General features: G+C 36.3%; 1 protein-coding gene across 1 annotated transcript in view; it reads left to right on the forward strand.

Moving 5' to 3' along the window:
* The window catches only part of TMPRSS11D (transmembrane serine protease 11D), a 55322-nt gene extending 47819 nt beyond the window's left edge, over positions 1-7503 (forward strand). The window contains exons 8-10 of the mRNA XM_005608988.4: positions 1136-1395; positions 2796-2938; positions 5956-7503. Of these exons, the coding sequence (XP_005609045.1) occupies positions 1136-1395; positions 2796-2938; positions 5956-6117 (565 nt within the window). The 3' untranslated portion in view covers positions 6118-7503. The remainder of the gene's footprint in view (positions 1-1135; positions 1396-2795; positions 2939-5955) is intronic.
* Positions 7504-16373: the final 8870 nt, after the last annotated feature.

Here is a 16373-nt window from a genome sequence, read left to right on the forward strand (position 1 = left end):
TCTGCCAGTCTTCTCCATTAGTGTGAGAACTGCTCAAGGACAGACATCATAATTATCTATATGTTTATTCTCAAAGACTCACACTATTCCTTATACAAAGTAGGCACTTAGTAATGGCTTGTTGAACCATAATTAATGAAAATAAGAGTTACTTTCATTGAGTGTGTACTTTGTGCCGAGCACTGCACTTGACATACTTTACTTGTCTCAATTCATACTTAAAACTGTGCAAGAGACTATCCTCAATAAGACTTTATGCAAAAGTAAACTGAGAATTAGAGACATTAAGTAACTTGCCCTGAATAACACTGCTAATATGTGGCATAGCCAAAATTTAAATCGAAATCTGTTTCCAAAACTGTACTCTCATGCATTTGCTGGAAGAAAGGAAAGGAAGGGAAAGAGGGAGGGAAGAAAGAAAAGAAAACTATCTTTAGAATGTTCTCTGTAAAGACCCTGAGCAAAAGAAGTTCAACATAAAAAAATTCATGTATTTGTTTGTTAACTAATTTTTTCTTCAGAACTTTTAACCAGCAGTCACTGTTACACAACCTAACGTACATTATAAAAGTCATATATACATATACACACACACATATATGCAACATAATCTTTAAGTATCACACTTAGTACATAAAAATTATTCATCCATTAATAAGTCAAAGAGCCCCTTATCATCACTACTATTTAAATGGAGCTTCTGGCTAAAGGCAAAGAATGGGAAAAAAATAAGGATAAGAAGGAATAAGTTAAAACTAAAGTAAACACTATTTCAGACTTCTTATAGTTTCTTGGATGGGAGGATGTAGAGAAGGGAGAAATCAAAGGGGAGATTTGTGTTATACTAGTTATCATCAAAGTATCAGAATATCCTCACTGGAATAGAAAAATACCAAGATGTTCATCATTCCAAGATATGTTTTCTAAACTCTTTCTCTGTTTCTTTAGACAAGTGATCACTCACTGTGCCAGTAGAGTTAAACTCATTTATTAGCTATGTAATACAGAAATAAATAGCAAAGAAATATTGATCAAATAGTTCCTGTGGTGGTGGGGAACGACAAACACAAAATCCAAATATTTGAAATGCTCACAAATTCCCTATTCAAATAACATGTTTTCATATTTTTTTTAGCTCCTCTGATCCTCGTCAATGGACTGCCACCTTTGGTATTTCCACAGCATTTCCTAGACAGAGAAGAGGAGTAAGGACTATTAAAACCCATAACAATTATAGACCTGCAACTCATGAAAATGATATTGCAGTTCTCGAACTTGACAGGAGCATCACCTTTACCGCAAACATCCACAGCATATGTCTCCCAGCTGCTACCCAGAATATTCCGCCTGGTTCCACTGCTTATGTAACAGGATGGGGATCTCGAAGATATGGTGGTAAGCGTCTCAGGAAAAATAAAACCAAACCAAAACAACAACAACAAAATGTCCTGGCACCTGTTGTGTAATATTTTTAATCAGGGAACAACAGAAGGACATGTTCTACGGACAGAACCATCCTATATTCTGGTTAGCCTAAGCTCTAGTTATTCCTGAGTTTCCTCAGCAAAGAAAAGCAATGCCTCTGGAAACTAGGGGAATTCTCAAACGTTGTAATAGGGAAATGTAAAAGAAAGTGATGAAGAAACATGAGTTCTTCAATGATCCAGAGACTATATGTAGGATTTAAATCGCTCCCTTATAAAGAAAATGAAATTTTTAAAAAAGATTTGGATAAGTGTTCTCTAAGGGTTTTAAAACCCATTAAGGTATTGACAGCCACTTAAGGTATCCTGGGATGAAATAAATCCTGCCTCTAGAGCAAGAAACTCTATGTGTACATAAGCATTACTCACACTTGTTTATTGAATGAATAAATGAAAATAAAAACGAGGGCAATATGAAAGAGTAAATAGGGCCAAGGGGAATATGAGAGGATCAGCCAGGGAGTGGAAGGAGAGCAGTAACAATTCCCATGGGCTTCTATCTGTGTTGCAGATGGGCTCTCCAAGGAATAATACAAAGGCTTAACATCCTAGAAAATATTTCACTGTGGTTTTACGGCCGAAAGTAATTTGGTGGAGTAGACAAATTTGTGCCAGTCACAAAAATGGCAGTGTCATTTTGAAGGAACATCAATATAAAATAAATTAGTTCTTGAGCCTTGAAACCAGACTGATTTCTCTTTTGTTGTTTGATTAAAGGTTACTAAATATGTAATTTTCCAATTCAAAGTCTCAGTGGGGAATTTAAATGCGACTGGTCAATTTTTTTTAGGAAGATTAGCCCTGAGCTAACATCTGCTGCCAATCCTCTTTTTGCTGAGGAAAACTTGCCCTGAGCTAACATCTGTGCCCATCTTCCTCTACTTTATATGTGGGACGCCTGCCACAGCATGACTTGACAAGAGGTGCATAGGTCCGCACCTGGGATCCAGGATCCGAACCAGGGAACCCAGGGCCACCAAAGCGGAACATGGGAACTTAACCCCTGAGCACCGGGCCGGCCTTGACTGGTCAATTTTAAGATAGCAGATTCACTTTTCTTTTTCTCTTAAGGTCTAACAGGCACTGTATCACAAAGCTAAAGCAAAAAAAGAAAAATTGATCTGTGTAAAGGGGTTATCCTTCTCTACTATAGGAAACTGCTGAAAAAAAAACTCTGAAGTACATCTTCAATAGCCTTCTTTGATAAATAAGAAACAATGTTTGGACTAAATTTATTCCTTCCCATATTCATCACAGTCATTAATTTATACATCCTGAAGTCCATTTTCTTTCTTCTTTTATACTTAACAGGCAGCACAGTTACAGATCTAGAGCAAGCACAGGTCTATATAATAAGTAATGATGTATGTAATGCACCAGCTAATTATAATGGAGCAGTCTTGCCTGGAATGCTATGTGCTGGAGTACCTCAAGGTGGAGTGGATGCATGCCAGGTAAGTTCAAGACAATGTTATCAATGCCATCATCCGAGCTTATAAGCACTTACTAGCATGTGATATGGTGATAGGCATAGAGATAACATAATTATAATACACAGCCCTGATCCTCTAAAAATTTATGATCTATATTTTAGAGATAAAATTCTTGTATGAACTTGATCTTTCATGAAACACTAATTCTGAGAAGCCAAATTACAGAATGGTTAACCATCCAAGCTCAAGAACCAGAAAGATCTGGGTTTGAATTCCTTAAATCTCTATAACCAATTCTTTTATCTATAAAGTGGGGATAACAATGATTGTATCTAAATTTTTAGACACTACTAAAGATTAGATGGAGATTAAATGTGTCAGACATGTACTAAGCAACAAAGAAATCTCAGCTGTTTTTACTGTTGTTGTTGTTAACCCAGACCAAGATCACTGATATTAATAACTTTAATCTCAACCTTTTCAACCACTCTGACGGTTTAAGTAAATTAATCACTCATCTAAGAGTCGTAGACAATAACTGATTTTAAATTATAAATAACACCTAAATATCAGCATCTTGAAGATAGATTATTTATACAAAAAGCTTAGTTACTTGAGTCACAGCAGTTCCCACAATTGCAAAATAGCATAAATGAGAAAAAAACTATATAGATCTAGCCTGTAATTTTCAACCAAATATAAAAACATAAACAATAAATACGAAATTCTTACTCAAGGAATTAGAATAAGATTTTAATAATAAAATTTTAATTAAGTTAGCTAAACAATTGATGTGGTTCCATCTTTTAATAGGTATTATTCCTATGTCTGAAACCCAACTGCTTATAGTAAGCAAGAACTACTCAGTATCAGAAATTTCTGAAATTAAGAAAAATCAATCTGTTTTCTTGAGGAATCTGCTGCTGTTTTCCTGGGTGAATTTTATACACAAAAATCAGGTTTATTCTTACCTCAAACATTATTGACTTTTATATTTAGTGCTCACATTCTTGAAAAAGTGGATAAGAAGTAGTTCTTACACAGTTTTTATAAAACCCCAATCCACAAACACTTTCCCCAAAATGAAACATTTTTATTGACTGAAAGTTGTGTGCAGGTGGAAGAGAATTGTTCGTCAATTTTCAAGATACCCCTAATTACTCACTGACCCTTTATTCCCTTTAAGTGGAGATGTCTTTGTAGTAGAGAACACTTCTTGCCCCCCTTCTTGTTTCTGTTTTATTGCTAGCCCTGTAACAACAAATTCACAGCTTTCACAGTAGTTTTCCAAAGAATTCACCAATCAAATAAGCAACATACCCCCACACTGACAATTCCAGATCTACTAAGAGGATTAATTAGAACTGACTTATGGATACCTATGAGATATAAAAGAGTGTTACTCATGCTTCACCCATGATGCTCCTTACCTTCTGTGTATACAAATTCTGCTCTTCCCTCAACTCCAGTTCAACCCATAACTGTTCATGAAATTTTCCCTGGGTGTTCCACTCTAGGCTTCACTGAATCTCAGCTGAAATACAATAACGCATAGAATTTGTCTCAAAAGAAAATCACTCTACATAAGCACTTACAAGATCCTGTTTCTGTTCATTTATTCATTCAAAAAAATGTATTACTTTCTATGTGCCAGATACTGTGCTAGCACAACAATGCATTCCCTGAACTCAGCAAGGCTGTGGTCTAAAAGAGACAACACAGCCTCAAATGTCTGACCAATCAGGAGGTGAAGCTGGCCAGATACAGGAAAAATTACATGTCCGTCTTAGTTTAACATTTGCTTGCCCACTGTTGGTAAGACATTATGCAGAGAAATTTCTAACTATAGAAGAGACAGCAGCAAAAACATAATGAAGGGAAAGTGCTGAGAAGTGGTTACCTGGGCACATATGCATGATCTAAAGGAGGCAGGTGCCAATCACCACCATGCAAGTTGGTGATTCACACGCTGAACCTTCTCCCCATCTAGACCAGTAATTAAGTAGGTATGGAAGAACTAGCTACTAAGAGCAGTCGAAAGAAGTGTTTTACTCATATAAATTTATTTTTGATTATTCACCAAAAGAACTTTTTGATGATATACTATGCATCAGACACCATGCAGGGTACTATGAATAGGAAGATAAGTGAAATTTCTAAAAACTCATTCATTCAACAAATATTTCCTTAGCATCTCCTATGGGCTATAAGCTTAGAATACAATGGTGTCCAGAATAAGCATGTCCCCTTCCCTGGTGGACCTTACAGTATAGCCAGAAAAACAGACACTGAACAAGTATCATAGATGCAATGAATATGGCAAAGATGTGCAGCTGCTACAACAAGGGGAGCTGATCTAGTGGGAGTGAATTTGATCAGGAACACAAATGTGCTTGTATAAAACAATGAAGAAGCGGGGGCCAACCCAGTGGTGCAGTGGTTAAGTTCGCATGCTCTGTTTCAGTGGCCCAGGGCTCACTGGTTCAGATCCTAGGCACAGACCTATGCACCACTTATCAAGCCATGCTGTGGCAGGCACCCCACATACAAAATAGAGGAAGATGGGCACACATGTTAGCTTAGGGCCAATCTTCCTCCAAAGAAAGAAGAAAGAAAGAGAAAAAAATAAATAAATAATGAAGAAGCCATAAAAGAGATACACACAGAATGTGGGACCACAAGCAGTAAAAACCTAATCTCCCCCAAAGCTAGAAAGAGAGGAAGTGGGGAGGAAAGGCACAGGTCAGGGAAGCCTCCTCGAACAAGTAAAGCCTGGGATGAGTAGCAGTCAACCAGGCAATTGATGGAGTCTGGGAACTGTGCTTCTCACCTTCTCACACTGTGCTGAAGGTACTACGTGTGTACTCAGAGGATTTCGGTAATTTTCACATGACTTGGTATAATAGTTTGACAGGTAATGTCAGACTAACTTTATTTATTGTCATGATGGATATGCCTTCTACTGCCATAGAAATAAACTCCTTAATACTTTTGGGTTGTCTTCACACTTAAATGATCAATCCTTCTGTTTCCTTCAGGGTGACTCTGGTGGCCCACTTGTACAAGAAGACTCCCGGCGGGTTTGGTTCCTCGTGGGGATAGTAAGCTGGGGGTATCAGTGTGGTCTGCCAGATAAACCAGGAGTGTACACTCGAGTGACTGCCTACCGTGACTGGATAACTGAACAAACTGGGATCTAGTGCAACCAATGCATCTCTGTTGCAAAGTCTGTACGCAGGTGTGCCTGCCTAAAATTCCAAAGCTTTATTTTCGGCTGCAAGAGAAACTGAAAGTGTCCCATTTTAACATCTTGGTACATACACATGGTTTCACAAACACTATTTAATCTTTCTTTATTACTACAGATTTTATATATTCTCAAATATATACATATATATGAACATGACCTAGCACTGTGGCCACGTGCCAGGGAAAACAGCAAACTAGTGACAGAGATAATTTTATTACAGTTGTGAGAAGTGCTAATAGTGAGAAAAACAGGTACCCTAAGAGTGGATCCTAGAGGAACCTCGACAAGTCTTCAGGGTCAAAGGAGTCATCTCGGAGGAAGTCTCATTGAAGCTGATAAGTGGGCAAAGTATAGAAACTTCCAAAGGAAGTGGTGGAATAACATTCAAGACAGAAGAGAATGTGGCAAGAAAAATACTATTTGAAATTTATGGTTACTCAATATTTTATAGGTGGTATAAGTCCTAAAATCAAAAATATATGAAGTCATTGTACAGTCCTACAGCAATATTAATTATCCCATAAGAATACGCTCCCATCAGAACTAAATGAATTTCAGGCATTTAAGATCAAAGCTAAAACATTCACTCCTCAACTGAGACCCAAAGAATTATAAATAATTTTCACGATAACTTTTATTAAAAGTTAACTTCACCTACATGGAGAGAATGTATCTCCTCCACAGGGAAGCTGAGGAAATACACCTGTACAACCTTCTCAGGCTACTTACAACTACATAATGCTTTTTAACAACTAAGATCGCCAGTGGCAGTTATTTTTGAGGGTCTAAAGACCCTCAATAGCTAAATCCAAATAATGAATTGAAAGTCATGAGGACAAAAATAGGAATAGTTGGTTTGTAAAAAGAAAGGTTAAATGGCTTAACTTCAATAAAATTATCTTTGAGAGAAAAGGAACTTCTTTCTCTTCCTCTCTCTTTCTCTCTCTCTCTCTCCCTCCTTCCTTTACACACACACCACCAAATAACAAATTCAATAAAATCCATTAAAATTTAATGGCACGGAGATTTATATAGTCTGAATCATGAATGTTACTGAATTTTTATGGGATCCTAACACAACTAAAGCTTGGTTATGTATGACATCGATGTGTCAGGGCTTCCTCCTTCTAAAAGCTAACTCACAACTCCTGAGTATCAGCCTGACTACATCCATTGTAATGAAAACGTCTTGTATTTTCTCCTGTAAAATTGTGAAGAGACCTACCCTGAAGTCATTCACTTTTAAGAAAAAGAAAAGAAAATTTAACCACTTCTTGGTGAAATGTGCAAACAAATCATTGGTACACCTTATTTCAAATAAACTCTTTTAAAATCATTTTCCTGCTTAAGTATTTGTGGAAGTTATGATTTATGAAGGACAATCCAAAACAATTTATTTAATTGCTTCTCCAACAAGAGAACTGCCAACTAGATTCAGGCTTGGTACTTTCTGCTGCCTTATAATCAACCTCTATAACTGAGGCAAGCTTCCAGCTTGAGACTCTCTGGCTGCACCCTGTGAGGACACCATTAAACTGGTAATTTAGAGGAAGCCTCAAGGGGAGTGTGTTTCTGTGCATGAGTGTATTGGTGTGTTTGTATGTGTGTGTGTGTGCATGTGCCCTCACATAGTCATAAACATACTTTTGTTTATTTCTATATATTGAAAGCTATATAAAGGAAAGTACTATATAGCAGGAAATGGAGAAAATTCAATTATTTATTAAAAATAAAAAATTATTTAGAAAATATGCATATTTTCATGAAGAGACATTTGAACACAAGAACACCTATTTTAAGAACTTTTTTTTTAAAGGTACTGATGAGTTCCATTTTCCTGATAGCTAACTCCATGAAAGAAATTTTGAATATTTATGGGAGGGGTGGTAATTCATAAATCTTTACAGTCCTTAAAAGATCATTCTGGGGGCTGGCCCAGTGGCATAGTGGTTAGGTTCAGGCACTCTGCTTCGGCGGCTGGTGAGGAGTTCACTGGTTTGGATCCCAGGTGCAGACCTATGCACAGCTTATCAAGCTGCAGGCATCCCACATATAAAGTAAAGGAAGATGGGCACAGATGTTAGCTCAGAGCTAATCTTCCTCAGCAAAAAAAGGAAGATTGGTAGTGGATGTTAGCTTAGGCCCAATCTTCCTCAAAAAGAAAATCATTTTGGAAACTTTAACAGGAAATTTCTAGCACCCTAATTCAGTGCCAGAAAGAGCTATTAATTCCAGGAAGAATCCTGTTCAGAATATAGAAAACACACAGACTAACCAATAACAAAACATGGCAAACACAGTGAATATTTGATGTTCAAACTGAATCCTCTTGAGTTTAAAATAGTGAAAAGAACTAATAAAAAGAGCCAGATTATCCAAGAAAGTTGAGAGCAAACAATTGATTATTGCACTAGTTAGAGGTCTTAATTACAGAGTGTATAACATTCATTTAACACATTTATTGAGCCCTACCATGAAACTAAGATAAACAAGACATAGTCCCTGCCCCTAAGACACTCAGGGAATGGTGGTGTTGACAAACATATTGCACAACATAATATAATGGATGAAATGATAAATAGTTGGATATTTATTACAGGATAACAAAAGAAAGGAGGAGAGACCAGCCCGGTGGCATAGTGGTTAAGTTCACACACTCCACTTCAGCAGCCCGATGGCCCAGGGTTCGCAGGTTCGGATCCTGAGCACAGATCTACTACCACTCATCAAGCCACGCTGTGGTAGCATCCCACATAAAAAATAGAGGAAGATTGGCATAGATGTGTTAGCTCAGCGACAATCTTCCTCAAGCAAAAAGAGGAAGATTGGCAACAGTTGTTAGCTCAGGGCCAATCTTCCTCACAAAAAAAAAAAAAAGAAAGAAAGAAAAAAGACGGGAGGAGGTCCCAGAGGACTCAGGGAACATATTTTACAGTAATATCAAAAGTGAGTCTTCCAGAGCATCAATTTGCCATGAACCATAACAATTACTCTGTGGTTAGACAGAAGGGGACTAAGAACTTCTCAGATTATTCATCTAAATCTGTCACAGGCTCTAATTTACACAATTCAATTCTTATTTTCCAATTTGCTAAACAGTAAACAGTTCAAACAGATCCAAAATAGATCTTCTCCTTATATTTTTCATTCATGCCTATATAATCCAAATCTCAAAACCCAGTCTTTTCCATTTCTAATCAATCAGTTTGATTAATATCCTAAGGAGAAAAAAAGTCATGCCCCCCACCCATATTTCTAGTGATTCATTTTTATAAGAATCAGTTGTCTTTTGAAGAAACAGGTCTCTTATCATTGAAGATATTTAAGCATAAGCTCAATGATCACCTACAGAAATGTTTTTGGAAGATTTCTGCAATGGGTCAGGCTTAAAAACAGATCTTTTCCATGGTCCCTTCCAGTCTAAGAGTCTACCCACTATAAGCAAATAGTTTTGAGGGAGCATAAGATCTCGGTGAGAAAGAGGAATTTCAGAGCACTGGGACATTTGTTTGTTTAATCTGGTGCGCGACCATGAAACAAATCATCTAGAGTGAAGAAATCAAACTGATCAGAATTCAAATTAATTATAAATCCATTTTGGATAAAAAGGCAACTGAATGAAATTGAGGAATTGATTCAAAAAGCAAACAGAGCTTGCAGGGCTTTTTTCGGGGCTACCTCCACATTTAACCCACCTCCAACAAATTAAACTGAAATTACTAGTGTAAAAAAAAATCAGTTGATACATTAGTAATGGGTTTTATCCTTGAAAAATTCATCCATCCAACCAGTTATTCATTTTTCAACCCATCCATTTGTCTATCAATAGCTTTTGAGCACTTACAATATGCCAGGCACTATTCTGAGCTAGTCAAGCCAACTTCCAGGAAAGAACAAGCCAGGCAGAGACAGAAGCAAGTGTAAAAGTCCTGGGGTGACAACAAGTTTGTGGGTTTGAGGAACAGTAAGAAGCCAATGTGGCTGGAGCAAAACTAATGAAAGAAATGCTGATGTTAGATGAGGTGGAAGAAATAGGCATGTGGGCCATATAAAGAAGTTTCGACTTCATTCTAAATTTGAGGGCAAGAGTTTAGAGCGAAATCATATGACCAATTTTCCATTTTCTAAAGATTAATACGGCTACTCTAAAGAGAAAGAGCTACAAGAAGACAAAAGTAGATGGGAGATGAGTCAGAAGACTCCTGCAATTGTTGTCCTTATGTGCCATCAGGTCTGCTCCGACTATGGCGATTTTGTGAATGCGTGACATCAACAATGTCTTGTCTTCAACAGCCCCACTCAGTTCCTGCAGACTTATGCCTATGGCTTCCTTTATGGAGTCAATCCATCTCATATTTAGTCTCCCTCTTTTCCTGCTGCCTTCTACTTTTCCCAGCATTACTCTTTTCCAAAGAATCCTGCCTTCTCATGATGTGCCCAAAGTAGAACAGCCTCAGTTTTATCATTTTTGCCTTCAGTGATAGTTATCAGGCTTAATTTTCTCTAGGACCCACTGTTCATCTCTCTGGCAGTCCAAGTCATCCACAGATCTCTCCTCCAACACCATATTTCAAATTAATCAATTTTTTTCTTATCAGTATTCTTCACTGTCCAGCTTTCACACCCATACATAGTAATTGGGACTATGACGGTGTGGATAATCTTGGCCTTAGTTTCTAGTGATACTTCCTTACACTTGAGGATCTTTCCTAATTCTTTCATTGCTGCCCTTCCAAGTCTCAGTCTTCTACTGATTTCTTGGCTGCAGTCTCTGTTTAAATTGATGACTAAACCAAGGTAAACAAAACCTTTGACAATTTCAATGTCATCATTGTCTACATTAAAGTTGCATAGTTCTTTATAGTTATGATTTTTTTCTTCTTGATGCTCAAATGCAGTCCTGCTTTGGCAATTTCTTTCACTTTGATCAGAAATCACTTCAAGTCATTGCTGCTTTGTATCAGTAAGATGGTGTCATCTGCATATCTTAAATTAGATTGTTGATATTTCTTCCACCAATTTTCACTCCTCCTTCATTGGAGGCTAACCCAGTTTTTCGTATGATATGTTCTGTGTACAGATTAAACAGATACGGAGATAAAATGCACTCTTGTTTGACACTTTTGCCTATAGGAAACTATTCTGTCTCTCCATATTCTGTCCTGTCAGTGGCTCCTTGTCTACAATCTAGGTTACTCAGCAGTAATCCAAGGAAAAGATGGGACAGACTTAAAGCCAGGAGCTAGCAATGAAGATGGTGAGAAACAGTTGAATTCAGGAAATATTTCAGGGAGAAACAACAGGAATTTCTGATAGACTAGGAATTTCTGATAGACTAGATTTAGGGGCTGAGGGAAAGAGAAAGATCAAGGTTGACTCAAATTTTGAGCCTGAACAACTGAGAGGAAAATTTGGGAGGAGGACTGGTTTTAGGGTTAAGGAATCAAGAGTTTCTTTTTGAATCTATTACCTTTGAAGTGTACAAGCAATCAGGTCAGATAGACAACTGTAAATACATTTCTGTATCTCAGAGGATGGATTGAGACTGGAAATAGCAATTTTATGGAATTTATATCTTCAGGGAAGTAGGAGACAAAAGCCATATGGTATGACTAGAAGAAAGAATGTGAAATGTAGCTTTTAGAAAATAATATAAGGAAATATCTTGATAACCTCAAGAACTATCTTGATGTCTTAAGGAAGATGAAAAACATGATTTTAGCACCACAACAAAAAGCTTAAAGAAAAAAATGCTAACTTTGACTTTATCAAAATTGAGAACTTTTTGTTATTCAGATAAAAAGATAAAAAGGCAATATTACAGAGTGAAAGAAGATATCTGCAATACATATAACTAACAAATAGCTTGTATCTAGAATACATATAGAATGACTACAAATCAATAAGGAAAAGACAGATAACTCAAAAGAAAAATGGACAAAAGGCCAGAAAAAAGAGAAAGCCAAATTGCCAATAAATGGAAGAAAAGGGGCCCAACCTTATTAAAAATAAGGAAAATGAAAAATAAAGCCACTATAATATACCACAACTACATACCAATGGATAAAAATTGAAAGTCTGATAGTATCATAAACTGGTAAGGATGGGGGAGTATAAATTGCCTTAATAAACTTGGAAAAAAATTGACATTAACTAATAAAAGATAGCATATGCATATCCTATGACCTAACAATTCCATTCTGAAGTGAATACTCTAGAAATGGGTGCTCATGAGCTGGAACATTCAAAGCAGCATTTTTCATAATGACCAAAACAGTAGAAACAACCAAATATCCATCAACAGTGGATAAGTAAATTTCGTTATGTTTATGCAAGGAAATATCATACAACAGCAAAAACGAATAAATTAGAGCCACACTTAACAACACAGATTAACCTTAAAAACACAAAGTTAAACAAAAGGCGTCAGTCACATAGGAATACATAGGATACTATTCTATTTATATGTTTAAAAAAACTATATTGCTCAGTAATTCATTCTTACTCATAAAAAACTACTTTTAAAAAGCAAGGAATTTATTGCCAAAAAATACAAGACAATGTTTAACATTAGGGGAGCAGGGTGGAATTGTAAATAGGAAAGGAAAAGCAGAGAATGTTACTCAGCAAGAGGACCTGACGCCCAATGCACATAAAAAGCAATACTTATGGCACCAGCTTTTGAGAAAAAAAAACGTTTTATTGTGAGGTTGACCAGCAAGGAGACAGGAGGCAAGGCTCTCAAATCTGTCTTCCTAATCTGAGGTTTGGGGCAAAATTGAAGAGGTTAGAGGGAATAGACTGATATGTGGAAGCAATAGCAGGGCAGGTTTTGATTGGAGGGCTTTAAACATTTATGGTAAGGTGTGGAAAGGGGCCTTAACACTGGATCTGCTAGACCACGGACCCCTTGCTTCTGATAAGAGTTTAGCTGTTGAGTTCCGGTCGTGTCCTGGTCCTTTGGTTCCATGAGGGTTGAATCGTCAGTTCTGGGTATTATTTCAGGTCAAGATTTTCTCCTCTGCACATGTTCTGGCTACATGACTTCCTTTTTTTGGCTCGCGGCCCCTGAAAAACAACTTTAACCTTGTGTTGATAAGATGGGGGTCACTTAAAACTGGTCCCGTGATTATAAGAGCTGCTGGTTTGTTAGCAAACTTCTATGGATATTTGCTTTATAGTAAGTCATTAAGTTGTACTTTTATCTTTTATGTCCTTTCCTGTATGTGTACTGTTTTTCACATCTCTAATGCAGAACATTTGTAGGCATCCCCAGGCATAGTGAGAGTAAGCAATCCGTAACTCTCAGGTCATTCAGGAAAGAACTCTTAAAGGAAATATATGAAACTCTTTTTCAATAGTATATATCATGATGGATAGCAGGAAAATCATTTTATTCCTCTTCACGATCCACATTAATCTTTTAATAATTGTTTTCGTTTGAATTTTATACATCTAATAGGATTGCCTATCAATGTTAACATTGTTAACATACTTAAACATTTCTAGTATGCATGGTTCTATTCAAAATATTAGGTTCCATTTCTTCTACAATTAGTAACTTTCCTAAACTATAAGTTTTCGAGGGTAAAATAAAAAGATACATGTAATCGCATTTTTTGACAAGAGACAAGCTCAAATGATTCACAGAGATTGTTAAACAATTGCGCTCACAATAATAAAAGTAACAAGGTTTTAAGTAATGAGAGGTTGTGTGTGTGTACGCGTGTGTGTGTGTAAATAGAATACTCATAGTAGTCCTTAGAAAAGTACTTAGGAAATCAATGTCCTTAAGTTTTCTTTGCTGGTAATTTTCTGTCTTCCCATTTTTTAGTCCCTTTCTGGAAAAGATTATAATAGCAGGTTTTGCACTTTACAGTTTTCATCATTTGCAATGCTTTCATAGAGAAAGTCCTAGAGTAAGCATCTTTTAATATTCTAATCATTTCCATTTTTATGACAACAACAATTTATTTCCTGTTTTGGTTCTACTAGTCAGGAAAAATGGTCAGGGTTTCCTTCCAGCTGTTTCTTTGACTTGCAACTAGGAAAGAAAACTATCAAATTTAGTGGCCACGTCTATGACTTTAAGACACCAATATATGTTCAGAAGAAATAAATTCAGTAAATCCCTTGGATATTACTAGATATTTAGATGTTTGGACTCATAGCTGGAAAATGTCAGAATTTTGCCTAAACTTATTTCATATAGTTTTCTGGAGTGTCATGGACTCATAATTTTTAAGAGTAAGTTTTATTGTAGGCATCCACACTAAAAAGAAACTTTAACATTACGTTAGAGGCTTACAGGTACACTTTTATATGGCAATGATATAAAAATAAATTTCATAAGCAGCAATGGTAGCTGTTAGTCTAACTACTATGTCCCAGTGTTGGATAATATTTTCATTTTATCAACAGACATTTTTCCATATTGTTATTTTTAGAAAAAGAAGGGATGAGCAAATAAACTCAACTCATAATATGATCTAATGGTAACAATTATTTGAAGTAGTAGGTATTTTCTTTAAAAACGTATTCAAACTCTATGCAAAAGGCCAGCGAAGTTAATTGATGTGAGCAAGTTCCTACAGTAGGAAATGGCAGAAGTCAGCTCAATCGCAGGTTCTTTGATTCAGGCCAAGCTCCTCATCACCGCCCCCACCTCTCGCCAGCCATTTGCACTGTTCTTCCCTCATCGGTCTGTTGAAGGACCATGTTCACCATGGGCAGTCTTTCCATTCTTTATCTGTAAAGCTCCAACAATAATTTCCCCTCTTTCATAGAGTTTTACTTCATGTAAAATGAGGAAATGTGAGCATCTTAATAAATTATACAAAACAGACAATATAAAACAGTTATTAAGAAAAAAGATTCAAAAATAGAATAACTGAGCAAAAAGAATTTTTTAAGCAAGTGGGAAATTTTTTTGCTCTGAAGATATATAATCAGGTAATTTAGTTCATAACTAGCTATACATTCTAAAAATCTATTTTATATTATTCCTTAATTTTAATCTTAAGCAACACATCTTTTTCTAAAGATCTAAAGCAAATAAAAAAGAAGTGCCACTCCTTAACAGAAAGTGAGAAATCTTCTTGCATTTGGAGTTTCCGATCCACATGGGTGCAGGATTTCAGTTGCCACCAGTCTGCCTGGGTAGTTAAATAAAGGCAATCTCTTTTTTGAGCAGATTGCATTGAGCTCCTTTGCTGAATTTATGACAAACAAAACATGATCAGGAAAAATTAAATTGTGAAAGCTTCAAAGTTCACACTCTCTTGTTACCAACATCTATATTTTCTCATTAAGTGAAGTTAACATTAAACTTTATCTTTTTACATGCACAGATCAGGCAAGTGCTTTCCTCAAGTTAGTGAAAAACAATAAGTTCTCATAAAAATGTGTTCTGGATCTTTCTTTTGTAAAAATAAAGCATACCTACAATATTATGAAGTGAGCATTTGTTAACATGATTACAAAACTCACTTGAGTAGAACTCATGAAGTAGATAATTTCTCTGAATTCCAACATTAATATATTAAAAGTGTTAACATTTCCAGGCCTACCCTACTATCAAAGTCTATAGATTATCCAAAACTTCCTCTATCTGTTAAAACTTGCTCCAGATAAAACAGTTCTATAAGGATATCTCTTTTTACTGGCAGCAGTTATGCTAGGATACTCCCACATAAGCTGATTTGCTGGGTTATTCCAGTGTAAACTATTTTCAGTCTCTTCATTTGACCAATTTTGAAGTTACACTTCAGTTAATAAAATTTATTTTAATCTAAAACTTGCACATATTTCCTCACAAACTGTTCTAATTCATTGGGGGTATTTGTCTTTGATAAATAGAAACCATGGGAGCAAAAACTGCCTTTTTTACCCAGGATTTTTTTGGAGAATAACAGACCAAGCAATATGTGTGTGTGTGTGTGTGTGTGTGTGTGTATAAAATGGTCCAATAATAGTGAAGCAAGCAAAGGTGACTGATACTCTAATGTTCTTTAAAGTTGTAGCCTAACAATACTCAAATATGTGAGCAACCAGTCAGGTTGCTTCCCACATTAGGCAGTGCAGATTTGGTTTTTGCAAGTAAAGAACAGAGAACAGTTGACTCATTCATTTTCAACCAACTGTTTTGCCAATGTGTTCACTCACACACACACACACACACGCAAGGTGTATCTGCTTAACACTGCT

This window comes from Equus caballus, chromosome 3, assembly GCF_041296265.1.
Source record: "Equus caballus isolate H_3958 breed thoroughbred chromosome 3, TB-T2T, whole genome shotgun sequence".
Lineage (NCBI taxonomy): Eukaryota > Metazoa > Chordata > Mammalia > Perissodactyla > Equidae > Equus > Equus caballus.